The sequence below is a fragment of the Pinus tabuliformis genome, chromosome 8 (assembly GCF_031772625.1).
Source record: "Pinus tabuliformis cultivar Carrire ecotype Pingquan chromosome 8, CPIR1, whole genome shotgun sequence".
In the NCBI taxonomy this organism is placed as follows: Eukaryota; Viridiplantae; Streptophyta; class Pinopsida; order Pinales; family Pinaceae; genus Pinus; species Pinus tabuliformis.
Window position 1 is genome coordinate 2,073,493,325 of NC_142294.1, and position 27,216 is coordinate 2,073,520,540.

General features: G+C 40.2%; 1 protein-coding gene across 2 annotated transcripts in view; it reads right to left on the reverse strand.

Moving 5' to 3' along the window:
• Positions 1-27,216, reverse strand: part of LOC149244799 (protein LEO1 homolog) — a 76,764-nt gene that overhangs the window by 33,032 nt on the left and 16,516 nt on the right. For both annotated transcript variants that reach the window (XM_089375005.1, XM_089375004.1), the window contains exon 6: positions 15,815-15,991. In XM_089375005.1, the coding sequence (XP_089231131.1) occupies positions 15,815-15,991 (177 nt within the window). The remainder of the gene's footprint in view (positions 1-15,814; positions 15,992-27,216) is intronic.

Genomic DNA, 27,216 nt, shown 5'->3' on the forward strand with positions numbered 1-27,216 from the left:
CTAGTAATGCAACATGTTGAAGCATCACCCTGTTCTGTAAGATCTCCCTCTGCGCTATTGATGTCTGACATCGTTGCCCACCAACTACTGCGCAAATGCTGCATTCGTACTGCTTCTGACTTTGCCACTGCCAACACTGCATTTGTACTGCAACTTTTTGCTATTGCAACTGAGAAACCATCTGTTTCTGCTACTGAAACGAATTCTCTACCTTACCCATCTGCTCCCTGAACTAAATGAACTTAGCTCTTCCTAGAGCTTTTGTGAGTACGTATGCTACCTGATTTCCTGTGGAGACATACTGCACCTGTACTGCCCCGCGATGAACAAAGTCTCTGATAAAGTGACATCTAATATCAACGTGTTTCGACCAATCATGAAATACTGAATTCTCAGATAATTTAATACAACTCTGATTATCACAGAAAATACTGGTCGCCTCCATCTTTTTCCTGAACAGACTGACAAGCAATTTTCTAAGCCATATAGCTTCACACGTAGCTGTGTTGGCCGCCATATATTTTGCTTCTCTTGAGCTTAGATCTACCAACTTCTGCTTCCTACTACACCAAGAGATCATTCCTCATCCAACACTGAAGCAATACCCGGAGGTACTTTTTCCGATCTACTGAACTACTTACCCAATCTGCATCTGTGAATCCATTTAATATGACGTCATCTTCTCGGGTGTATTTCAACTCATATCCGACTGTTCCACGCACATATCTAAGAATGTACCTAGTTGCTGCCCAATGCACCCTTTTCGATTCCACCATGAACTAACTAAGGGTGTTGATAACAAAGCAAATGTTTGGCCTAGTGTTGACCAGATACATGAGCGACCCAATGAGTTGTCTGTACAAGGTGGGGTCCACCTCCTTGTCTCCTGATGCATCTATTTTCTTCCAGTTGGTGATCATGGGCGTAGCCATGGGCCGACAATCCTGCATTCTGAATCTCTTCAGAATCTCTATAGCATATCTTCCTTGTCCAAGGAAGATCTCCCCATCCTTCTGCCATACTTCCAACCCTAGAAAATAATGCATCAACCCCATATCCTTCATGTCGAATTATGCTTCAAGATTCTTCTTGCAGTCCTTTATGAGCCTAGATGACCTTGTTAGAAACAAGTCGTCCACATATAGTACCAGAATAAGTGGCTCATTCTCTACCATTAGATAGTAGAGATTGGGATTAGGATCACTCTTGACAAATCCCAACTTCTGCAAGTAACTATCAATCCGACCATACCATGCTCTGGGTGCCTGCTTGAGCCCATACAAGGCTTTCTTTAACCTACATACATGAGTTCTCTTCTCATGAGTTTCGAAGCCTTCAGGTTGTTCTATATACACCTCTTCTTCTATCACCCCGTTCAAGAATGTTGTCTTGACATCCATCTGGTGAATCTCCCATCCCATTTGAGCTACTAGGGATATAACATATCTGATAGAGGTATATCTGGCTACTGGGGCGAAGGTCTCTTCATAGTCTATTCCTTCTTTTTGTGCGTACCCCTTTGCTATGAACCTAGCCTTGTACTTCTCTATACTGCCATCTGCAGCATACTTGATCTTGTAGATCCATCTTGATCCTACAACTGATCTATCCTCTGGCCTAGGTACCACTTCCCAGACATCATTCGTCATGATAGAACTATAGTCTTCTACCATGGCACCACCCATATTTGGTGTTGTACAGCTTCTTGAAAACTAGTGGGTTCTTCAACCTGTGCTACCAAGGCTTGGTACCTGTCAAGATGTCTATGCTGCCTTTCCTCGGTTCTAGGAGCTCCGACAAACTCCTCTGCGTCCCTCAATGTCTGTCATACTTCTCTACTAGTTCTGCCACTGGTGGTGGGAGGCTCGATCAAATCCCCCTCTTGTTCTTGTTGTTTCACCTGCTGAGAACTACTTAGATTTCCTTCTTCTGATGAAATACTCGTATTGGTCACTCTGCTAGTTCCAAGTGTCTGTCCTCCTGCTTGTCCTCCTAATTGGCCTCCTTGTTTCCCCTGTTACTGTTGGACTAAAGGAATATCTATTGATGATCTTCTGCTGGCATCTCTCAGGATTTCCTGAAAGCTCTATCATCCATGAACTTCGCATCCTATCTTACTACAATCTTCCTACTACTAGGAATGTAGATTATGTATGCTTTCGAGGTCTCACTATATGCTACGAGGTACCCCTTTTCTGCAATCTAATCCAGTTACTACGCTTCTCGTATGGAATGTGACAATATGCCACACTTCTGAATATTCTGAGATGACTGACTTCCGGCTTCTTCCCCGTGAAAACATCTTCGGGCGTTTTCTTCCCCAAATCTTTGTGAGGAGTTCTATTCTGGATATACACCGTTAGGTTACAAGCTTATGGCCATAAGAATCTATGCAAATCCTGATCATACAACACAGCCTTTGTCGCCCCAACAATAGTTCTATTCAATGTTCCACCAAGACTCTGGTGTGGGGAGACGCGGGTGCGGGGAGGGGCATAGGGGGGACGTGTGGGAGTACCCTCAAATTTTAGGGAAATTTTGTGGGTGCGGGGAGACATCGAGGGTTTATAATTTTTAATGTTGTATATATATATATATATATATATTTCAAGTTCAAATTCATTGTTCAATAATGAAAGCAGAATATTAAATAGACTAATAGTAATATGGATAACAATACATTGAAAATTGAAATTTGATCCACATAAAATTTAAACTCATTATTGAATTAAATAATGACATACATTGATCCATCCTCATCATTCATTTTGATACATACATCATTCATATGACATACTCATTATTCATCCATACCATGAGATTCAATAATGAAATATTCAAATACATTGATCCATATCATTCATCATTCAACATTCTACAATCTACATTGATTTAAAAATTAAATTCATCATTCAGCATTCTAGAATCTAAATTGAAAGAAAAACTTACTAGTATATTACCATATACTATATACTAGATACTGAAGTTTTGAGGGGGGCGCCTAAACGCACCTCTTTTGGGGAGTCTCGTCCCCCACACTGGGGAAACCCACCCCCTTGCGTCTCCCCAAGACTCCCCAAAAAGGGTGTGTGGGGAACGCACCCCCAATAGACTCCTCGCCCCGGGTGCGTGGGATGCGAGGGGTGCGTGAACCCGACCCTGCGGGATGCGTCCCTATGGAACACTGGTTCTATTCTTACGCTCTGCTACTCCATTCTGCTCCGGATTATATGGAGTTGTCCATTCTCTTTTGATGCCTTCTTTTGTGCAGAAACCTATGAAGTCTTTGTCCGTATATTCTCCACCATTATCTGAACGCAATACCTTTATCTTTTTCCCTGTCATGTTCTCAACGAGAGCCTTAAACTCTCTGAACCGATCAAAGACCTCATCCTTGGTCTTTAAGAAATAGATCCAAGTTTCCCTAAAGTGATCATCAATAAAGGTGACGAAGTATTCGCCACCACTAAGAGCTCTTGTGGACATTGGACCACAGATATCTAAGTGTATCAATCCCAATACACCCTCTGCTCTGTTTTTACTCCTGGAAAAAGTTGCTTTAGCGTACTTCCCTAGTACACATCCTCTACATATATCATCATGCTCAATACTAAGAACTAGAACTCCTGTAACAGTCTCTCTGAGCATCCTCAGTGCTCCATGGTGTAAGTGTCCCATTCGCCTGTGCCATAGCTCATTCAGTTCCTTTTCACCATTAAGATTGTTGCCTATTAGTGCCATTGGAGACTTGAGCTGCAACCTATACAATCTGTTGCTTCGAGCTCCAATTTGTCTCTTCTTCTTCCAGCTTGGATGTTTGACATATACTTTCTTTCCAATGAAGTATACATCATATCCCTTGTCCTGTAACTGGGACACTGAAATCATATTCATTCCTAACTCGGGCACATGCAAAACATTAGTGGCTCGAATGCTGGTTCCTGCTTCTGTCTGAAATGTTATGGTGCCTCTCCCTACTAGAGTACACTTCGTTCTGTTTCCCACAGTAATCTGGAAGTCCATTTTCTCTTCTTGATAGCTAAAGAAATATTCTCGTACTCCAGTCATATGGGCTAAAGCCCCACTATCAATGTACCAAACATCTGTTGATGTTGAACTTGCCAAACATGCAAAGTCTTCTTATAATCTAGAAGACAATCCAGAGACATCGTGACTTTCCATCCTTCTTTGTGCTTATTTTCCTATCTGAGGCTTTTCTACCCCAGCAACTGCTGGAAAATATTTGCGTCCCAGCTGAAGATTTGCTCTACAAGAAAAAATACATTGCTCCCTTCTACCTCTGGTAAGCTTTAATCTGGAGATCGAATTTCTCTATCGACTCACTCAAAGAAATTGATTTCTCCTTAAAACTTTGTCCTTCTTGGCCTTCGAACTGCGTTGCCTCTGGGGTTTGGAATTCTTGCCTCTACAATAATTTCAAAATTCATTTCCTCTCTGCTTCTGAGCTCTTTTGCTTACGTTCTGCGCTCCGATACCATGTGAATATTCTAGATAGAAATCCAACCGCAATGACTAATATTATTTCTTCTACTTATTAATTCAAAAATAAGTTATTCACAATGTTTCTACGGCAAATATCGAAATAAATTCTACTACAACCTTCACAATTAAAATACTACGGAAAATAAATGCAAGGAAAAATACTAGCACAAGTACAATCACAATGACAGTTATTTTTGGACAATTGTCCCCAGAAAAACCCAATGCGGGAAAATCGGTGCAGCAGATGAGGGTTTCTTTATTAATCTTCAACAAAAATCTCATGTACAAGATACAACCAGCAAAATAGAAGAGAAATCTCTGTGAGAAATTTACTGACAGTTCTCTCACACTTCCCAGCGAGATTCTGATCCAGGAGAGGACCTGTTGCCCCCTCTGCTTCTCACTACATCAGCTTCTGCGTGAGGATTGCGCAGTCCTAGCATCAGCCTCTGCGTTGTCCCTCTACTTCATAGCTTTTGCGTTGTTCCTACTATGCTCTGCGTCTTCTGCTCTTGCACTCACGACTGATGTTGCTACCCTCTCTCTCCTCCTCACCTGCAACTCTCCCTCTGAATCGATTTCCTCTTGCCGATCTTCGACTAGTGAGAAAATCGATTTTACTCGGTAACTGAGTATCTACGTAGTGTGTTTTCCAAATGCCCATCAAAGTCCTTCTTATAATCCTCCAGTTGAGAACCAACAGCCCAGATTAGATTCTAATCAATAACTCGGATCATTTGGACTCGACCTTCGTCTTCTTCTAGAAGTTTCACCCACAGTTTAGATTAATACACTTTAATTCTTTTAATTCCTTAAGTTTAGGCTTAGGCCTCTATTAAAGATAATCAATTATTTTAATAGAGTTGTCTCCGGGTACAATTTCCCAAACGATTTCTAGGTATTGTGGAATACATGTGTCCAAGCCTCCCTGCAAATTTTGAGGCTTAGAGCACATTCGATGTTACCAGAAATCAACATCAAGTTCATCCATTAGTGTACCTCTGGATCTCTGTCCACCTAGCATTTCTCCTTTTTGTGTAACGCACGTAAACATGCTTATTTTGAAGCAGGCGTTATTGCACAAAGAGCCAGTAGTCTAGCCCACCAAACATTCTACCAGCCACAATTGAAGAGAAGTTTTATGCAATAATCAACTACTATCATAGGACTTGTAGAGAGATGTTGCCCCCTTAGTTATAATCTATCAGCTATTATATTTTGCCATTCCTTGTCAATCACATCATTTTTTATAGTTTTATTTTTTGGCTTTTGACTATCTTCTTCTTCCTCGTTCTCAGAATTTCAAGTTGTTTCTTGTATTCAAAATAGTGAAGTCCAACGTGCAGTTCCAGTTCTTGTGCTCGTTTCCTTTCAATCAAACATACTCTTTGTTCCAAAGAAAAACTGAAAGTCCATGGTGTCTTTCAAATGTAAAATCATAGCTAACACCTCTTGCCTGGTATATAAGAAATTGCAATCGTTCTCTCCATAACCAATACCTTCACTGCATCCCCTTTTCATAAGTGGTCAATGATATGCATTGAGTCCTACTCAAAAGCTTCTCTTTTCTGAATTATTGAGACGTCAACTATGTCTCCAAGTTGTTAATTAATACAGTAAATTTGTGCATTTATAAGTCAAGTCATCGAAGCCTACATCCTTCACACGATGAAGATTCTTAATGCTTATTATATCTGTTTGAATGATCGTTGTACATAGAGTCACATATGCCTTCATTTGTTTTATTCACATGCTTAAAGTCAGAGAGGGATTATTTAAATGTTTATTTTATTTTAACCAACATTTCTTGTCTCATAGAATATTAGTTTTCGTTGTCACTCTGTGCCTGGGAAATAAAAGTCATGCATTCACCAAATTTCTTGCAAATTTGTTGTCATTGAAACACCATTTTTGGACCAAATCGTAACATATCCTATTCATGCTTTGACTGATGAATCAAATAATCTCTTTTTCTTCATGTACATGAAATATGCACCGCAAGAGTAAATTTGATATTTTTCAAGATGTGTTGGGCTTGCACTCCCCTTGAGATGTTGTTGCTCCTAAATGAATTCTTCTTTTACTTTCTTGAGCAACTCCCCCTAAGGTTATGATGACTTCATTTTGATATTGAAGTCTTAAGCTGCTCCTTTTTCTTCCTCTTCCATACTTTAGTTGGTCGCTTTTTGTTGTTGTCTACATTTCCTTTTGGCTCATTGTCTCGTCTGCTTGGTTTTGCTTCCATCATTTGTTTTGAATCCTTTAGAGTATTTGTCAACATGCAATCTTTGGCTTTGTGGCCAAGATTTCTACATACATAACATTTTGCGTTGCCAAGAAATGAAAGAAATGGTGTGCTCCTTGTTGAGTTCATGCTTTTCTTTGTGTACAATTTGCATTCAAACGATTTATGTCCAAATTCATTACACATATAACAATTACCATAGAAAGAGTTTATGTACTTGGTTTCTAATGTTCTCATTTGTTTGCTTGCTCAATAGTACCTTCTTGTTTGTTGCATCTTTTGCTGAATAGTCTTGATTTTCTTGTTCTTACAATATGCTATTATGTGTCCAGGTTCATGGCAATGGAAGCATGAGATATATTCTCTCCTTTGAAATTTTCCAAATTTGCTCAATTCATCTCTAGGAGCAAATGACCTTCTTGTATATGACCATTTCTTCGCCTTATTTTTTGGTTCTTGATGTTGTTGCTTGTTTTTATTTGTTTCTTTACAAAACATGTTGTTGTTGGACTCTTCTTTTGTAGGTCTTTTTAGAGTTGCTTCATTATCTTTTATGGCTTCCTTTGATCTACTGCACTTTTCTGAGTTTTTCATAGAGACAACCTCCTCTTCTAGCTGCTTACACAACATTTTCTTTTCATCTAACTCACTTTTAGCTGAATTAATCTCGACCTCTAACCTTGCACATTGTACCTCTTTCTCCTTTATCTGACTATTCATCATCTCTTCTATTCTTCTTGCTTCTTCAAGTTGTGTCCTTAGGCTAATGATTCCCTCCTTGTATTCATGCTCTCTTTCATCACATATCTGCACCAATTTCTTCAAATCTTTGTTTTCATTCTTCAATCTTTCTATTTCAGTCAAGGCTATGTCAAGCTTGGCTTGTTCTTCAGTTGTCTTTTCTTCATGGCAATAAGGTCCATTCACACTAGCAGAGACCTCATTTAACTGAACACTTTCTTTCTGACAGGGTTTTTTCTTCTTCCTCTTTCTCTTCTCTTTTTCTGCACTAGTCTCTCCTTCATGAATAAGCTGCAATCTATCCCATATTTCTTTTGCAGATGTTAAATCTATTACTGTATCAAGATCCTTATTATGAAGATTGTTAAACATAACACATTTTGCCTTAGCATTCCACTGTTGTTCTTGCGTAGAGGGGGAGTCTTTACAGTAGCCATCACATACAAGTTTCCATACACCAGGTCCATAAGCTATCAGTTCAGATTTTACCTTATCTCTCCATTCATGAAAGTTTGTTGCACTCAACATAGGTACACTTTGATAGTCCATGACTCAACCAGACCTACCTTCAAGCTATTAGGCTTATACAAAAGGAACCCGCTCTGATACCAATTGATGAAAACTTGACTAAACTAAGAGGAGGGGTGAATCAATTTAGTATATTCATGGACATTAAAATTCTTTTCATTAAACTCATTAACTAAAACATTACATGAGCAGCTTAACAAATAATGACCAGCAGATTGAATATGTGAACAAGTAATAAGCAAACCAAAACATCACATCAGCACATAATAAAAACACATATTGACACCAGATATATGTGGAAACCCATAAAGGGAGAAAACCACGATTTTATTATTGTTGTGATGCAAAGGCAAGCTCCTACTCCTTATTACATCTGATTTTTTGTAGGCTCCAACCTATAGGAGGTTGCTACCTCAATTTTTCTGCAAGCTACAACATGCAAGGAAGCTCCAACTCCCATATGTTTTCTGCAGGCTACAACCCACAAGAGACTCCTACTTCAACCAGCTCCAACTGGATATTCTACATGACATCTTCTTGTAGGTATCAACATCCTGCATGCAGATTGACACATCTCCCATAGATATCCATTGTCAAGGGTCTCTATCTTTTTCTGACTTCCATAAGAGTCTTCACATCTTTCTGAGAGATCTTCTAGTCAAATCTTCTTGGACTTCGGATGTTGAATGCCTTCTTCCTTCATTGCATATTATTCCAATCTCTTCCTTTCTTTTATCACACATTTTATTCCCAGGAGCTTCCAATCATAGTTCCTTGATTGTAGTCAGCTTCCTCATGATTCATATGAGAATATATATTATGTTGATTTCATCTAGTGCGACTTGTGTTTTTGCTGCAATCTTTCGGAGGAGGAGATCCTTTCTTTTCTTGATCATATTTCCTAGGATGGAAATAGTGATCCATATTATCTGCAACCATATGACTTTCATAATAATCTATGCAAGCATACATACCTCATCTTTCTTTTGGTCATTCAGACTTCTTGCAGCAGCTTCATTCGAAAGGACTTTATCCTTTAGACCTTCTTTCTTGTTATGTCATCATACAATCATTCCTTGAATCTCACGAATTGGAATTCCTGATGAAAACCTTTGCTTCCTTTCTACATTGGGGAATCCTTTGATGAGAATTCTATCAGAGAAACTTGAGGATGTTTCACATCCTCACCCGATGGATGTTTTCTTCTATGATGAACCCAGTCGATGGCTACCTCTGCTTCTATAAGTATTAATGAGGTTTCCTAAGAGCTTCCTATTCTTTGTAATCAGTAGGATTTGCACCAAACATACTTATGTTTCCCATGTCACGAGCTATTACTTCTAATGCTTCTATTACAATTCTTCTTTCTAATATGATGCATCCTATCTTATTTACATTGCTTCATATCTATAACTTACAAGTGAAAGTACCTTCTAGAGAAGAAGATCATCTCAGTCATAGTAGAGATCTTTTACTTCTTCATTCTTAGGCTTCTTTGACTCGGGTTCTTTCACTTCTTCAGTAATGTGTGCTTCTTCCCTATTCCTCTTGTCCTTACTACAATTAGGACAATCTATTTTATAATGCCCAAGTTCATGACATCCATAGCATCTTATCTTATCCATGTTCTTCCTTTTCTTTGGAGGACCGAACTTTCCAAATTTTCCTTTTCTTCTTGTCATTGTAGCATATGCTTGATTCTGCTCACTTGGTCCGACATCAATCTTTGCCTTCAGTCTGGTTTCTTCAATCTTACAGAGTGACCATAGATCTTGAAATGAAGTCTCTTTCTTCCCATATAGACTTGAAGTGAAGTTACCCCATTCTTCCGATAGTGCATTTAGTACCACTATGGTCATCTCTCGATCAGACATAACTTCTCCTAGTTCTTGTAGTTGATCTCGAATTTTTGATATCCTCATGAAGTATGAGGCTATTCCATCTTGGATATCTTCATTTTGTAGATTTCTTGCCTTAAGGAGATTACTTCTCCTGCAGTACTTACGGAAAACAACTCTACCAGTTTGTCATATATAGCTTTTGCATTCTCCAATTTTGATACATATGGGATTAGAGAGTCTTTTATAGATTCTATAAGAATCCTTTGGGCTCTCACTTCCCCCCTCATGTATCTAGCATGAGCTTGAGTATCTTCTTTGGGGGTCGGGTTACTGAACCCTTAATGTGATCCATGACCTCATTCTCAATGAGATTTAGGTCAACCCTTTCCTTCCATGCAAGGAAATTTACAACCCCAACCAATTTATTGCTTCCCTTGAAAAAGACATTTTGATATCATCAGATATGGTCATAGATAGACTTGTAAGATTGTTGCTTGCTTCCTCTTTAATCTCGATGTTTATAGAGGGCCTTCTTCTTGAGTGATTGATGAGAGAGAGCTTGATTCACAATCCTTCTTGAATTGAAGAGCTTTCACTCCTTTGATGATGTGATGATATCTGAAGTGCTTCTAGGGTTTTGGTCTTTCTTTCTGCCTTCTTCGATCTAGGGTTTCTTTGATGTAGATCTTGATCTCGTTGATAGCCTTCGACTTGCTTTGATGCCTTCTTTGAAGATTGATTCTTGTGTGTCAACTTGCTTTTGACTGCCCCTTCTTGTCTTCAGCACCTAAGCTCTGATACCATGTTGAGAAATCTAGGGCATTCAAAGTTAACAATTTCTCTTCTTGATAATTGCTTGTGATGCACTTTTACTTCTTATCTTATAGTCTTTTCTTTGTTAGCTTATTAATGTGTTCTTTCATCAAGAAAATTACCAAAATGCATAATAAAAGACAAGTGACACAATATGTAGGCTTCTCCAGCCAAGGCCAAAACCTCTCACCTCTTGAGAGGAAAACCCGATCAAAATTCTTCTTCTAGATCTTCAATTGATAAGTACCAAGACCATGACACAGACCCTTGACTATAGTCTCCTCTCAAGAACTTTGTCATCAACCTTGATGCTCTGCCTCTTCCCTCCTTTGCCTTTCCTTTTGATCTGAAGACACTTCTCCTCGACTCCTTCTAGAGAAACTCGGTCTCTATCTTTTCCACTGCTTCTTCTCAACTTCCCTACAGAATCTCGGTCTCTAGGTCTTCTCTAGTGAAACTCGGTCTCTAGGTCTTTTCTAGAGAAACTCAGTCTCTACTTTGATCACCCAGAAGAGTCCTTCTCTTGCTGCCCCAGAAGAAGCTTTGCTTCCCTAACTTCACATTGCCCAGAAGAAACTTCGCTATACCCAGAAGATAGTCTTCTAGAAGAAACTTCGCACTTCTTTTTGTTGCTTCTTCTTCGCACTCCTTTTTACCCTCTCTTCGCACTTTTGTCTAGACCGAATTCAGGTCGAACTTCTTGTCCGAATTGTATATGACCAAATGAGGTCGAGTTGGGCTATTTATACACTTCTTCACTTGACCTTTAGGCTGACTTGACAGCTGGAGTTAGGCCGACTTTATCTAGCAGCTTCTTCATCGTTTGTAGGCCGACTTGAAGAGGTTATGTGACAAGTTCTTGGAGGATACTTTACCTAGACAATATTGACCTTTTACAAAGTGTAACATGACTTCATTTATATGACAATGACTCTCAAAACGAAAGAGGCGATTTCAGGGAGAGATTTTCAAATATAATTCTATTCTAATTGGCCAATGGTTTGATCCTAGGCAAGGCAAGATCTTCTCTTCAACAAATATGTCTCGACCCAACAGAGATTCTAACACCCAAAAAATGAACTAGGCGGCTCACTACTTGATGTTTTCCACCCCTACAGTTATTCCACATAAAAACTCCATTAATTGTGTCCAAATATGCCACCCTTAACCCATAAATCAGATTGGCAGACTATTGACATTCAGAGTCAAGCCTTCGAATCCCCCCTTTATTTTCCTCCATGCATTTAATAAGATTGAAATCTCCCCTTGTAATCCAGAGTTCAACTAGTTGCAGCAATTTAATTAAGCAGAGGTTGGATAAAAATGCTGCCTTTTCTGCTAGGAGATGAGGTCCATAGATAGCAATCAAACCAACAACCTCCTTGGTTCCAATATATCTAAATCTACCTGATAAAATAAATGGGCAAGCAATCCAGTCTAGGAAAGAAACCGCAAGAGGGTTCCAGAGGATCGCAAGACCTCCAGCACTACCTTTAGCATCCAATGCCATAGATTCAGAGTCTTTCCAACAACACAATGCAATTTCTTTAACCTTCTCACTTGAGATCTTTGCCTCCTGCACATTACAATTTCAAGGAGTTCTTTATTTATCCTATCCTTAAGATGCCTCTACTTACCTCTGCTATTGAGGCCGCAAATGTTCCATGTGATGATATTCATTGAGTTGAGTTTCTAGAGAAGGAAAACACCTCTGAAAGCACAAACACCTGCCCAGAGTTGACAAGATGTTCTCCTACCGTTTGGATTGATTCTTTAATAGTTTTACACCCTCTTTTTTTGTTTTCTATAATTGTTGTCCTTTGTCAAGCCCAATCTGGGCTTGAGTTCCTGATCCCTTGTTAGCCATTCCCTTTTCCCCACCTCCCAGTCTACCTTGGCTTTGCAATTTTTTATAGAGCTCTTAAAATTGGTGCTTTTGTTGCTCCGGGATAAACCTCGAATCCAAATGTTGCCATTTCGCTAGCATCCTAGCCAAAATTTGTTCCTCACTGCTGAGGATTTCCACAGTCTCCTCGGTTTCCATTCTCTCCATTTCACCCATGGGTATTTCCCATAGTTTTAAAACTCTGACTCCGACTCCGACTCGGCCGAGGATCGACTCCGACTCCGACTCCGAAATGGTAATGACTCGGTCGGCTCGATTTCAATGACTCGGTCGTTGTAAAAAATACATTAAATATTTATTTTTTTATAAAAAAACATAATTTTAAAGATTTTAAACATAATTTTAGAGATTTTCATTCATGTTTCCAAACACACAGCATTATAATATAGATGGAAGACAACATATGATCAAAGTAGGCTCATGAACCAATCCATTATATCAAAATGGTACCCAATGGCAATACATAGTCAACTGTCATACATGATCAAAGACTCAAAACAAAAAACACATAACCAAGGAGGCTAGAAATGGCCTCTACAACAAAAGTAAACTGCAACCAGACTCCAGTACTAGTACTACAGCTACTGGCTAGTAGCTACTGCCAGAGGAGCCAAGATCATGTCGATCAATCTCTGGATCATCATCAGAGTCAGACAGGGGGTCCATGGCTCCTCCTCATCATCATCATCTCCAACTGCAGCTGTAGAAGTGGTACCACTAGCAGGCTGTGCAACTGCAGCAGATGCAAGCTGAGATAGAGTAGATATGCGGCTGCGCTTCTGTCGTGGCTGAGCAGAGGAAGCACCTACAACTAGAGTCCTTGCTGGTTGTGAGACTAAGGATGGTGGATTGGGATCTGCATTCAATTGAACAGCATATTCAAGTTCAATTGATGTCTCGATATCTAAATCTAAATCAAGATCCTCATCAAGATCAAACTCTGCTGGACGACTCTCCACTACCCAATCTAATGTTGGATCAATGTCTTCCAACACAATGGGATCTAAATCAGGTCTTTTGTTCAGCAAATGGTTTCGTCTGAGCCGGAGGTTGTATTGGACATAAACTAGATCATTTAACTATTTTTGATCCAAACGGTTTCTCTTCTTTGTGTTACTTGGGAGCAAGAGCGAAAATGGGAGCGGGAGCAACATTTTCAGAAGCTCCTGGTTTGGGAGCGAATCCCAAAGGAGTTCGACAACCAATGTCACTAACATCAAGGTACATAGAGGGATTGGTGCTCTTGATTAAATACGAGTTCCATACCCTAATACATGACAAAATTCAATGGAAACATTGCAATCCTCCAATCCTGAAATCCTGAAAAACTGATAAGTCTGCTGGATTTTGAATGAAATCTAAAATTCTACTTTCTCCATATGAAATCCAATGAGGCCGAAACCACTCTCAAACATCCTGAGTCATTTCATGGTAATGTTAAAAATTTAAGTAAAAGGATGAAAATGAAGATTAAGGAGAATGTCACTTTTACTTTAAGAATTTAACATTACCATGAAATTTGAATAGCATATCAATAGTAGAGAGCATTTGAGTGTGTTAAATAGGGTTTGGGAGGGGGAATGGACCCCAAATGACATTTAGCAAATTCATATAACACCTTGGAGTCCAAACCAATCAGAAATCACCTTAAAAATCCATTAAAAAAATATTAAATTGTTGTTTAACGTGTTCTGGGCCGGCTTTTTGTGACTCGGCCGAGTCATAACAGAAACGGCCGAGTTGGCCGAGTCATGGCTGACTCGGCCAAACGTACCGTTTCAAAGGCCGAGTCATGGCTGAGGGTATCGGCTCGGATCAACTCGGCCGTTTCGGTATCAAAACGGCCGTTTTTTAAAACAATGGTATTTCCCCTCAATCCAAGATTTCTAATGGGGCCTCTAGGGCTTTTCTCGTAGGCGTAGCTTTCGCCTGGGGGATATCTCCTTCCTAATCTAAGTTTCCTGCATATTTGTTTCCAAACGGGTTTTTGTTTGCCGTCACTTTAGTTGGTTAAATTTTAGGGTTTTTTCTCTTATTGACCACTTTTTGCAACCTTTCAGCATCCTTCTTTGCTGCAGTTTCTTGTATTTCATCTTTATTTCGCAGACAATCACGAAAAAAATTGCCCATACTCATGGCATCACCTACACAGAACCGACACATGCTCATGGTCCAGAGGTTGGCACCATACCTCGTCATGACAATCAATCTCTATTGATTCTAGCAGAGGCTGTGTTATATTCATGTATACGCAAATCCTAGCATAAGAGGAATAACAACCTCTCTTGGTGACATCTGAAATCTTAACAAACATTCCAATGGAAGTACCTATTCCAGGTATTCCTTATAGAATCTCAAGATACCAAAAATCTTCAAGCAAAGAAAACAGTCTCACCCAAATTGGAGCCACCAATAATTTTTCCTTCTATGGATTGTAACACTCCTCTCAGTACCGCATGAACAAACCGGCATTATTAAAGAAATATTGCCTGTTTTCAAAAATCCAGGTCCTGTCCCCCGGATTAGAGAATATCACCGTAAAAAAACCCTTCGCCCTCAGTTTCAACTCAATATGGCCCTTGGGTTGCCATTTGTTCTTAGATACATTTAACAAGATCCCTCTCAGTCGATTAGATCCCTTTGAATTTGCAGATGAGTGCATGATTTTTAATATACTGATGGTACCCTTCCAGCTTATTGTTTGGAACCACGTACTTAAGATTGCAGCAGCTTTAGGAAGGCATCTTCCCTTGAGACGGGATTTCCATTGAGCTCCGAGAACAGGCTTTTCCTGGCTGCTGCCATTTCCCCTGCTAGTGCCTTCTCCATTTGGATTGGACTGGTGATCCCCAGTCACCACAGCATTATAGGAGGGGGGCTGCCACCCCTCCCCAGGTGCCCACTTATGGGTTCAATCAGTAATGGTAGCAATACTAATCACCTTAAGGCAAAACTGAATCAAACTGGAAACTCAGTTCCGTCAGCAGACGACAGATGATTCACAAAATCCTTCGGAGCTCAAAGATGTGACTTTATCTCACTGGCACATGTGAATTTTTTTCCCGATTATGAAAATTAACAAATGATTAACAAAAAAAATTAATCTGCTTGCCTATTTTGCATGCTGTTACAATGTTATAGTCAGTTAGGCTCTCACAATGACTCTAACAATGATTTCACCTTTGAGATACTGAATATAATCTTTTTATGGAAAAAAATTGGCAATATTGTACTTACAGTCATGGTACCATTACGATTCTGGACCTTCCTCCAGCACACTATATTATCTTCCAATCTAATCCGTTTCTTAGTTCCAGATTCATCTGTCTCAAAAGTTTCCTCTTCAACAAATGTCTTCGGGTCAAACGGTTTTGGCTCAATTCCCATGATATTTGACACTCGCACAATATTCATCTGTTACACAAACCAGACTATGTACAATCAAGAAACTTGCAAGAGAGGAAAATCATTAACAATGAGAAAACACTAAAATAATGCAACAAAACCACACTAACAAAGGAAAATGAAGGAATTTCTCATTTAATTGTAAATGATGAAATAAATTAAAATGCTGAATGGTGATAACACTTCTGCCTTTAGTTAGTGTAATGAGTTTAAAAATAAATCAAGAAACTCGGCTACAAGCTCTAATTACAGAACCATGCCAAAATACATTCAATTGCAGCAGACTTCATCTTAGATATGATAACTAATGAACCAAATGGCATATTATATTAACAGGTTAATTCACAGTGGTATGTAAATCTGTAAGCTTTCAAGCTCCAAATATTTTGGCTTTCCAGTTCTTTCACTTCATGCAATACAGAAGTTGCTCTTCAATGAAATAAATTCCTTTGAATAGCAGGAACACTTATACCTCCAGAAGCCAGTTGAAGAACAGACTTCAAAGAATCATCTCAAGATTCGCAACTATGCTTAGAGTGATATTTCACTTCATGTCCGCCAGTTGAACTTTAAAGGAGGCACGAAAGGCCACACAGGACCAGAGGGAAAAGGTGTCATAAGGAATTCTCAGGGGTTTTCAGTAATTACATATTGCAACGGCTTAGAAAAAACTTCAACATACAAAGCAGAGATAACAGCAATAATTGAATGACTAAAGCTAAGAATAAGCTTGGGAATTGGAAAGGTTATTGTAAAGCAAAAATTTCCCCTATTTCTGAATATTCATGAGCAACCATCAAGGAAAATATAAAAAAAATCAATAGACTTTGTAAACATGGCATAGAAACTTCTGATTCAGTATGAGGATTTAATAAAAAATAAAAGAAGAGGAAGATCTAGTTTAACACCTAGAGGCTAGTTAGGAAAGCTACAGTGCAGGGTCAATGGCCTTTGGCTATCAATTAGAGGCAACAAGATTTGGTTGTTTAAGACTCGGGAAATTTTTTATGAAGATCTCATTCTTTGCCAATAGATATTATGTTGTTGGGTTCAAAGAACGTGAGCAGAAGGGGGGCTATGAGAGCGGACTCGTGGTTCTAAGGCAGAGTGGTTTTCTATTTATGAATCAGTTAAAGAATACGAGGCACAAAGTGGCGATGAGTGTATATAGGAGGTTCACATGTTGGCAAAGGAAGACCAAAATGGAACAGTGTGTTGAAGTTTCTAAGTTTACTTAGTTTAGAAACCCTTCATGCACTTTTTTCTAATTTATTCCTACCTACTTGTTATTTTTCTTTAACAAGTTATTTACAAAATAAATACGGAAAATAAACACCAATGCATGCTCAACATATTACAGATCGCAACTAAAAGAAACAAGAACAAACACACCACATGACACCATTATTTTTGGATCAATGTCCCCAGAAAAACCCAATGCAGGAAAACCGGTGCAGCTATATGAGGGTTTTCTTATTAAGCAATATCAGAGTACAATCTGGGTGCCGAAACTGGTCTACCCAATGGAGAATATCCTTAGCAGCTATACCTCACAGTTTGAGAGAAATCTCCTGGCTGAAACCCTGGAAAATCCTTCCAGCAACACCTCAGCACAAAACCGCTCTACAACCCTAGCGTCTGCCCAATCTGGACTGCTTCAACCCCTCTTTGTCTCACGTTGGCCTTGCGCCAGCTTTCTGGGCCTCTACGTCAGACACGCTGGCCTCTCTGGTGCTCTGCAGAGCACTTGGCTACCTCTGCGTGGCCCTGCGTGAGCCTTTGCTGGCTCTGCATCACTCTCCTTGGCTGCTGTGCTACTCTCCCGGCACAATCTCTGCCTTCTTTGTTTCTCTGTACTCAATGCCCCTCAACTGCTCTCCCAATCACTGATTCTATCTCTCTTAGCAAACCCCGCTCTAGAGAATAGAATGATTGATCACTCTGGTGTCCTCTCCAAGTGACCCTCAAGCCTCCTCTTATACTTTTCCTGTTGACATCTCAACGGCCGAGATTAAGTCCCTAATCAACGGCTAAGATTAGATCTGGCTTGATCCATGTCTTTTGGACCATTCTAACACAGATTCATATTAATACACATTAATATTTTATTTTCCCTAAGTTTAGACTTAAGGACTCCATTAAAAATATTAATTATTTTAATATCTCCTAATCTGTTTAGAATCTGTCCAAACCCTTTCTGGGTATTGGACATCTCATGTGCCCCAACCTCTCCACCAAATTTCATGGCTAGAGCACATCCGATGCTACCCCAAATCAACACTCCCTCTTAGCGAGGACTATGCTCTAGCAATACTCCTCATTGAGTATTACTCTGATCATCCGGCATCGGTACCTGTGCTGATGCTAGGCCTTCCTACCCAACATCCTCTGCACTACTACCTCCTATACTGTTGCCCATGGTTCTGCCACTGCCACTGTTGCATCTGTACGACAGCTCCCTCTGCATCCATGATGTTGCTGGTCCTTCCTCCCAACACTGCATTCGCATTGCACCTCCTCTCATCAAGCTGCATCATGCTGCCCACTGTTGCATTGCAACTCAGTTACTGAGAAGTAAGTAACTGATCTCCCAACAAACCTCCCTGTTGGGCTAGAAACATCCACTGATGCTAAAGCTCCCTCTGCCGCTAACAAGTACTCCCTTTCTGACCTCTGCGCTGTTGCAACAACTCTCTTGCATCTCACACCATTGCACACCTCTGTGCCTTCCTGCACTGGTGCAACACTCCTATGCCTCTCACACTGCTGAGCCTACTAGCTCTGCACTGTCTCGAGACTCCTGCACTATAGCTCTCTTTGTCACTCAAAACGCATCCATCTCTACCCACTCAGCCAATCCTGCTACTCCTCGTCGGGGCTCCCGTAGCAAGGTCTAATCCAAGAGGTTTGGTACCTCAAGGATCCTGCCCCTCATCGCCTGTAGTCCGCCTGACTACAACTCGATATCTCCCCACTTCCACTCAAGTGGCGTGTGTGCACTCATGGCACAGTCATCGTCTGTCAAAACTTCCTTCTCTGCCCATGCTGGCGCTGCCTTAGTCTCAGAAGACTCTCCCTTTCTCTTCTTCCTTGGGCTATGGGTCGCATAATGACCCATCTCCTCACAATGAAAGCACTTGATCTTGGAGAGATCTTTCTTCTTCCGCTTCTCCTACTTTCCCTCAAATGTTAGGCCACATCCTCCTCCTCCTGCTGAACTTTAATCCCTTTGCTGCTGCTACCTGTTTTCGACTGCCGTCTGATCTCTTCCTGGCGAAGAGCCGCCCACATCTCATCCCAAGGTAGGAGAGTCCATCTGCCCAAGAAACTTTGGACAAACACTTCACAATCTTCTGAGACAACATTCAGGGTTGTCCTCACCATAAGTTCTCGATCCGGTGTCGCTCTTATAGCAGTCAACTGGTCTTGGATCTCATTCAGTTCTCCAAGGAAGGTGTCAATCAATTGACCCTTCTTCATGTGATACAACCTCATCTGATTCTCGAACAGCATTCTTCTCTGCACAAAAGTATGCTGGTACAAGTTCTTGAGAGCCTCCCACATCTCAACTGTTGTTTCCTTCTCGGCTATATGTGGTACCACATGATCCTTGACCCCGTCAAGGATAATGCACTTGGCCCTCGCCATCGCCTCTTTGTACCTTTCATTTTCATTGGGGTCGACTGGGACAACTATAACCTTCAAGGCGAAGTTCTTAACACGATTCCTATCAAGCACTGATAAGATTTTGGCCTTCCAGACTGCGAAGTTCGATGCTCCGTCCAATCTATCCAGTCTCTTACCCCGTGTAGTGCCATGACTCTCCTTTACTTCCCTCCTATAAGTTCTCTGTTCCACTCCTCTGAGTCTCTACTTCCTGTCTGGAAGTTCTCTTCTGGACTCCCTCTAAGTCCTGATTTCCCTCCTGGAAATCCTTCTGTCGCTTGTCGAGATGCCCCCTACTCTGATCGTCTTGTGCAACTGCACTGCTAATCCAAGTTCCTTGGCTAGAAACCTTCGGTAACAACTCCTCTGGCCCTACTCTGCCAGGTATTGTTTTGACTACAATACCTCACCAGCTCCACTCTGCAATATTTCTGCAGCCTTCTAGACTCCAGCAACTGCCTCTCTGTGAACTGCGTCAACCCCTCTCTGCCTCACGCTGGCTCTGCGTCACCCTAGATGGATTTGCGTCAGCCCTAGGATACCCTGCGTCAACTCTCTGGCCCTCTACGTTAGCAACGCCGGCCTCTCTAAGGCTCTGCACAGCTCCTGGCTTCTTCTGCGTGGCTCTAGCTGGCTCTGTGTCACACTTCTTGGCTTCTGCGCTGCTAGAAACAACTTTTGTCACCTCAAGACTGTTATTTTCTGCTGCTATTGCTCCACTCTATTGATGTCTTTTAGTCCTCTTGTGATCTGCAATCACGCTCCGATAACATGTTGAAGTTTCTAAGTTTACTTAGTTTAGAAACCCTTCATGCACCTTTTTTTTATTTATTCCTACCTACTTGTTATTTTTCTTTAACAAGTTATTTACAAAGTAAATACTGAAAATAAACACCAGTGCATGCTCAACATATTACAGATCAGCAACTAAAAGAAACAAGAACAAACACACTACATGACACCATTAGTTTTGGACCAATGTCCTCGGAAAAACCTAATGCGAGAAAACCGGTGCAGCTATCTGAGGGTTTTCTTATTAAGCAATATCAAAGTACAATCTGGGTGCCGAAACTGGCCTACCCAACAGAGAATTTCCTTAGCAGCTATACCTCACAGTTTAAGAGAAATCTCCTGGCTAAAACCCCGGAAAATCCTTCCAGCAACTCCTCAGCACAAAACTACTCTGCAACCCCAGCATCTGCCCAATATGGACTGCGTTAGCCCTTCTTTGTCTCATGCTGGCCCTACGTCAGCCTTTCTTGGCCTGCGTCAGCGCCAGGAGGCCCTACGTCAGCTTTTTGGGCCTCTGCGTCAGACACGCTGGCCTCTTTGGTTCTCTGCGCAGCACTTGGCTACCTCTGCATGGCCCTGCATCACTCTCCTTGGTTGTTGCGCTGCTCTCCCAACACAATCTTTGCCTCCTCTGTTTCTCTATACTCAATGCCCCTCAGTTGCTTACCCGATCACTGATTCTATCTCTCTTAGCAAACCCCACTAGAGAATAGAATGGCTGATCACTCTGGTGTCCTCTCCAAGTGACCCTCAAGCCTCCTCTTATACTTTTCCTGTTGACATCTCAACGGCCGAGATTAAGCCCCTAATCAACGGCTAAATTAGATCTGGCTTGATCCCATGTCTTTTGGACCATTCTAACACAGATTCATATTAATACGCATTAATATTTTATTTTCCCTAAGTTTAGACTTAGGGACTCCATTAAAAATATTAATTATTTTAATATCTCCTAATCTGTTTAGAATCTATCCAAACCCTTTCTGGGTATTGGAGATCTCATGTGCCCCAACCTCTCCACCAAATTTCATGGCTAGAGCAAAGGCAACCACCCCAAATCAACACGGTGTGATCATTTGAAGCTCAATGGAAACCAGACTTAGCTAATCCAGGCCAATGCCAAAAAGGCTTCAACAAAAAGCTCTAATTTTTTGCAAGTTATAGCGCCTACACAAAAGGGATATTGATAGATGAATAATTGATCAAGAATATGAGGTTTCCAAAGAGAAAAGAACAAAATTCATCGATGTGTTAGAAAAGATGAAAAATCAAAAAGAATTGTGTTGGGATTAGGATTGTCGTTACCACCAAAACCCACAGGTGTTAGAAAACGGACACATCACCAAAGTTAGAGGATCCTCGATCGGCAGTTAAGCACATGTCATGAAACACATGGGGAGCGTTGCCAAGTCCAACAATCTCCCTGTCAGCACGAGCTAGGGGTGCTTTGAAATTGAGACCTTTGGCTTTGATACCACTTGTTGGAGTCGCGATTGTCGTTACACCAAAATCTACAAGTGTTAATAAACAGATGCATCGCCAGAGTTAACGGATCCTCGAGAGGCGGTTAAGCACAAGTAGCTCTGCCAAGTCCAACAAATCAATTGTATTTTGGGTATCTTACATTCTATTGAAGAAATGGAGGGGGAGTACCTCCGATGATGCCCAATAAAGGTTGCAACACACACTGACAAAAGTTGAGTAATTGTGAAAGCAGAAGCACAAAAATGCATGTTGGGCCTTGCATCAGCATGGATCTGAGTTGGACATTTGCGGATATAACAGGCTGAAGATGCAATGTTTAATTACTGGGAGGGCAGAGTCACTTGAGCAATTTTATACCAAGTTGAGCAGATCAACCAAAAAATATCGAGAATTGCAAGAGAGAGCAAGGACCAAATGAAACCAACTAGGAAACCCTAATGCTGCATTAAAGCAAAAATAAGCCAGCAGAAGTGCTCTAGAGAAAGAAAGCACAAGTGCGCTAGAAAAACATAATGAAAAGAAAATGCACTAGGAAGAAAAATAACACATGAATAATAGAGCACCACTTTATGTTCTAAGTCACCAGATTCGCCGAATTTTATCCATTAAATTCGAAATTCGGCGATTTTCATTGGCAAACGAACATATTCGTTCGAGTTCGCCGAATTTAATGGCGAACTCGAATTTCAAGTCGAATTCGATTTTTTGTCGAACAAAATCGCATGAAATTCGTTTAAATTCGTTGAAATTCCATTAAATTCGTTTTTTTTTTCGCGCGCCCGCGGGTTTTATTGTTCCTGTTTGGGTTTCATTGTTTCATTGTTTCATTGGCGCCGGCGGTCCAGACTCGTCACTCAGCAGACTTCACGACTCGTAACTTGTAAGGGCTTGTGTTTACCAGTCTCCATACCGACTCCTGGATCTGAAGCTTCAGAACGCTGTCCAGTCTCCATACCGATCGGCGATAGGCGATACCGGATACGTAGTTCAGTTATTCTAAAACAGAACAGAAACAGCTATAGACGAAAACATGATTAACTACAAATTTACAGGCAAAGAAGCAGCTTTTTCAAGATTATATTTATTGTCCCCTCTTCCGTTTATTTAAAGGCAGCATTAAAGTTGTTAAACTGCCCCCTATTTAATATGAAATAAACTGAAAGTAAATTTCAACATGAAGTTGTTTGTGCCTAAAAGCCAGGCATGTTGTAGGATTTCCAGGGTTTACATTTATTGACTTTCCTCTCATTTATTTAGTAGGCAGAATTAAAGTTGTTAAACTGTCCATATTCAATCTGCAACTGCAAGAAAGATTCAATAGGCACCCATGACTCCATCCATGATTCGCTAAACTAAAATGAAGCAAACTACCATAATACTAAATAACAAGGACATGTTTGACCGTCACTGATTCAGATCAGTAACATGGGCAGAGGTTACTAAGTCAAATCAGTGATATGAGGAGAATTTACTGGTACAAATCTGGTTGCATAACAATTTAGTTTTTGTAAGCAGGGCTGTGGTCCAGTGGTAGGTCGATTGATAATCACCAATGACAATTGTCAATAACAGAAATAAAGCAGTTTGTACTGTTTCTAAATCAAGACTTTAAACGCATTTGAAGTTGCCATACCATTTCTCATATGCATATGATATATCTGTCTTTAATATACATTTTTTTTTTCGAATTTCTATATGTCGAATTTTATCGACAAAATTTTAGTTGCCGAACTTTATTCGAATTTCATGGTCCTCGAACTCGAACTCGAACTCAAACCTGGTGACTTAGTTTATGTTGCCTGTAGAGTAAATTACTTATATAAGGAGAGAATGAGTGATCACAAGATATCTGAAATTATAAATGAGAGTTGTGTATATAATATATATACACCATTGAAGAGTAGACCATTTTTCCCAAGAGCAGTTATGGGCCCACATTGACTAGGTCAGCAGCCATAATCAAACCTAGAAATACAATAAATGAATGTTGACTAGGTCTGGTTTGTCCAATCCTAGAAATACATAATATATTGATTACAATATGATATTGATCGTGGCTAAAACTGAAGCTTACACCATTCTCAACAGGAAACACAGAAGTAATCAGCTACAGCCTGCTACTCCTCTCCTTAACAGAGGTATCCAAATGCATGTTGATGAACAGGAGTGCTTTGTTGATGTGGCAATGCATTCTTTGGACTGCTGGTTTCATTTTGATTCCTGGGCATTTTCACCTTTTTCAAGGCAGCTCATATATCCCGAGGTTTCAGTCACACCTTCCAAAGTATTTTTGGGCTATATATGCATACATGGACATCCTTATCACATGCTACGTGGAAGAGTGAAGAGTGCTCTTCCAAAATTGCATCTTTGAGCCTCCTTTCATTATTTATGAGGGCCAACCTGTCTCTTGAGAGACCATGACAACTATGGGGGTAACTTGGATGACATGGATGGTTCACTTAGGTGACATTTTGAAGTATCAATGCTTGGAGAGAAGATGTGGCACTTACCTCAAACAATTAGGATGGTGTGGACATGACAACTTGAAGACTAATGAGCCAAACTTAAAGATCAACCCCATTGTATTTGGATGTCAATATGGCTGTTTGAGGGTTTCATGGCTAATTTTTGACTTGGAAAATCATCTCTATGCTTCATGGAGGTCCCTTGACCTAAGATATGACTATGGGCACTCAATTTAGACCTATTTTGAAGGTAATGAAGCATCATATTACACCTTTATGGAGCTGTTTTGGAAGAGCAGCCCCATTTGGAGGCTTTAAGTCAGTATTTTGGAAGATCGATTTGCCTTTTTATGAGGTGGCTTGAACATTGTTGAAAATAGTAGCGAGAAAGGTTCCTTGATTTGTGCCTTAATCAGAGGGACCTCAACGAGTTTCTCCTTGACATGCTCGAGTTCCCTATAAGTTAGACGAATTCCTATAATTTATGATTTGCTCCTAAAAGTTAGGATGAGTTATGAAGCAATGAGTTATGATTTGCTCCTAACTAATGTACAAAAGTGGAAGGCCGAGTTTATTGTCTTCTAGTGTGAGTTAATTTGGGAAAAGGACAAGTGATTGAATCTCAAGTTCTAGAATTGAGATGAGACGAGTTGCATGAGTTAGTTCAAATCAATTAACTTATCAATCACAAAACCAATTTCCTATAATATACTTTGTCAAATTTAGCCATTTGAATTGCTTATAAGGAGGAACAAAGGCACAATTGTATTCATTCTTGAGCACGAGTTTTCTGTTTGAGCTTGTGAGAGAGCGAGTCAAGCAGGAGGCTTGTGCGAGTTGATAGAGGGAAGAATTGCCTTGGGAATGCGCTAGGAAATAGGAGGAAATTCCTACGAAATAGGAGTTCCTTGTGCGCTAGGAAATAGGAGGCTATTTCCAGGATTTACGCAAGGATTTCGGGCTCGTTCAGGCAAGGCAAGAAAGCAAGCAGATCAAGGGTCTTGCAGATTTGTTCAAGCTTAGTTCAATCAAGGAGATCATTGTATTCTCTATTGAAACAAAGTAGTTTTGTAAGAGATTTATTGCTCCAAGCAAGGAAAGAGCTTTCCCAGTTGGGTTCCCTAGAAAAATTGTGTTGTTGAATTGTGTGATTGTGTCTTTATTTCTGTTCCTATTCCGCTGCAAAATAAGTGGAGAAATTATGTGTTTGTATGAAAAGAAATTAGTTTCACATTGTTCATATTAGCTGTTGCAGAATTTCGTGGATGCATGTTGATGAACAGGAGTGCTTTGTTGATGTGGCAATGCATTCTTTGGACTGCTGGTTTCATTCTAATTCCTGGGCATTTTCACCTTTTTCAAGGCAGCTCACATATCCCGAGGTTTCAGTCACACCTTCCAAAGTATTTTTGGGCTATACATGCATACATGGACATCCATATCACATGCTATGTGGAAGAGTGAAGAGTGCTCTTCCAAAATTGCATCTTTGAGCCTCCTTTCATTATTTATGAGGGCCAACCTGTCTCATGAGAGACTATGACAACTATGGGGTAACTTGGATGACATGTATGGTTCACTTAGGTGACTTTTTGAAGTATCAATGCTTGGAGAGAACATGCGGCACTTACCTCAAACAATTAGGATGGTGTGGACATAACAACTTGAAGACTAATGAGCCAAACTTAAAGATCAACCCCATTGTATTTGGATGTCAATATGGCTGTTTGAGGGTTTCATGGCTAATTTTTGACTTGGAAAATCATCTCCATGCTTCATGGAGATCCCTTGACCTAAGATATGACTATGGGCACACAATTTAGACCTATCTTGAAGGTAATGAAGCATCATATTACACCTTTTATGGAGCTGTTTTGGAAAAGCAGCCCCATTTGGAGGCTTTAAGTCACTATTTTGGAGGATCGATTTGCACTTTTTATGAGGTGGCTTGAAGATTGTTGAAAATAGTAGCGAGAAAGGTTCCTTGATTTGTGCCTTAATCAAAGGGACCTCAACTAGTTTCTCCTTGACGTGCTTGAGTTCCCTATAAGTTAGACGAATTCCTATAATTTATGATTTGTTCCTAAAAGTTAGGATGAGTTATGAAGCAATTAACTAATGTACAAAAGTGGAAGGCCGAGTTTATTGTCTTCTAGTGTGAGTTAATTTGGGAAAAGGACAAGTGATTGAATCTCAAGTTCTAGAATTGAGATGAGACGAGTTGCATGAGTTAGTTCAAATCAATTAACTTATCAATCACAAAACCAATTTCCTATAATATACTTTGTCAAATTTAGCCATTTGAATTGCTTATAAGGAGGAACGAAGGCACAATTGTATTCATTCTTGAGCACGAGTTTTGTGTGTGAGCTTGTGAGAGAGCGAGTCAAGCAGGAGGCTTGTGCGAGTTGATAAAGGGAAGAATTGCCTTGGGAATGCGCTAGGAAATAGGAGGAAATTCCTACGAAATAGGAGTTCCTTGTGCGTTAGGAAATAGGAGGCTATTTCCAGGATTTACGCAAGGATTTCAAGCTCGTTCAGGGAAGGCAAGAAAGCAAGCAGATCAAGGGTCTTGCAGATTTGTTCAAGCTTAGTTCAATCAAGGAGATCATTGTATTCTCTATTGAAACAAAGTAGTTTTGTAAGAGATTTATTGCTCATTCTTCTATCAATAAAATTCTCAAGCAAGGAAAGGGCTTTCCCAATTGGGTTCCAGAGAAAAATTGTGTTGTTGAATTGTGTGATTGTGTCTTTATTTCTGTTCCTATTCCGCTGCAAAATAAGTGGAGAAATTATGTGTTTGTATGAAAAGAAATTAGTTTC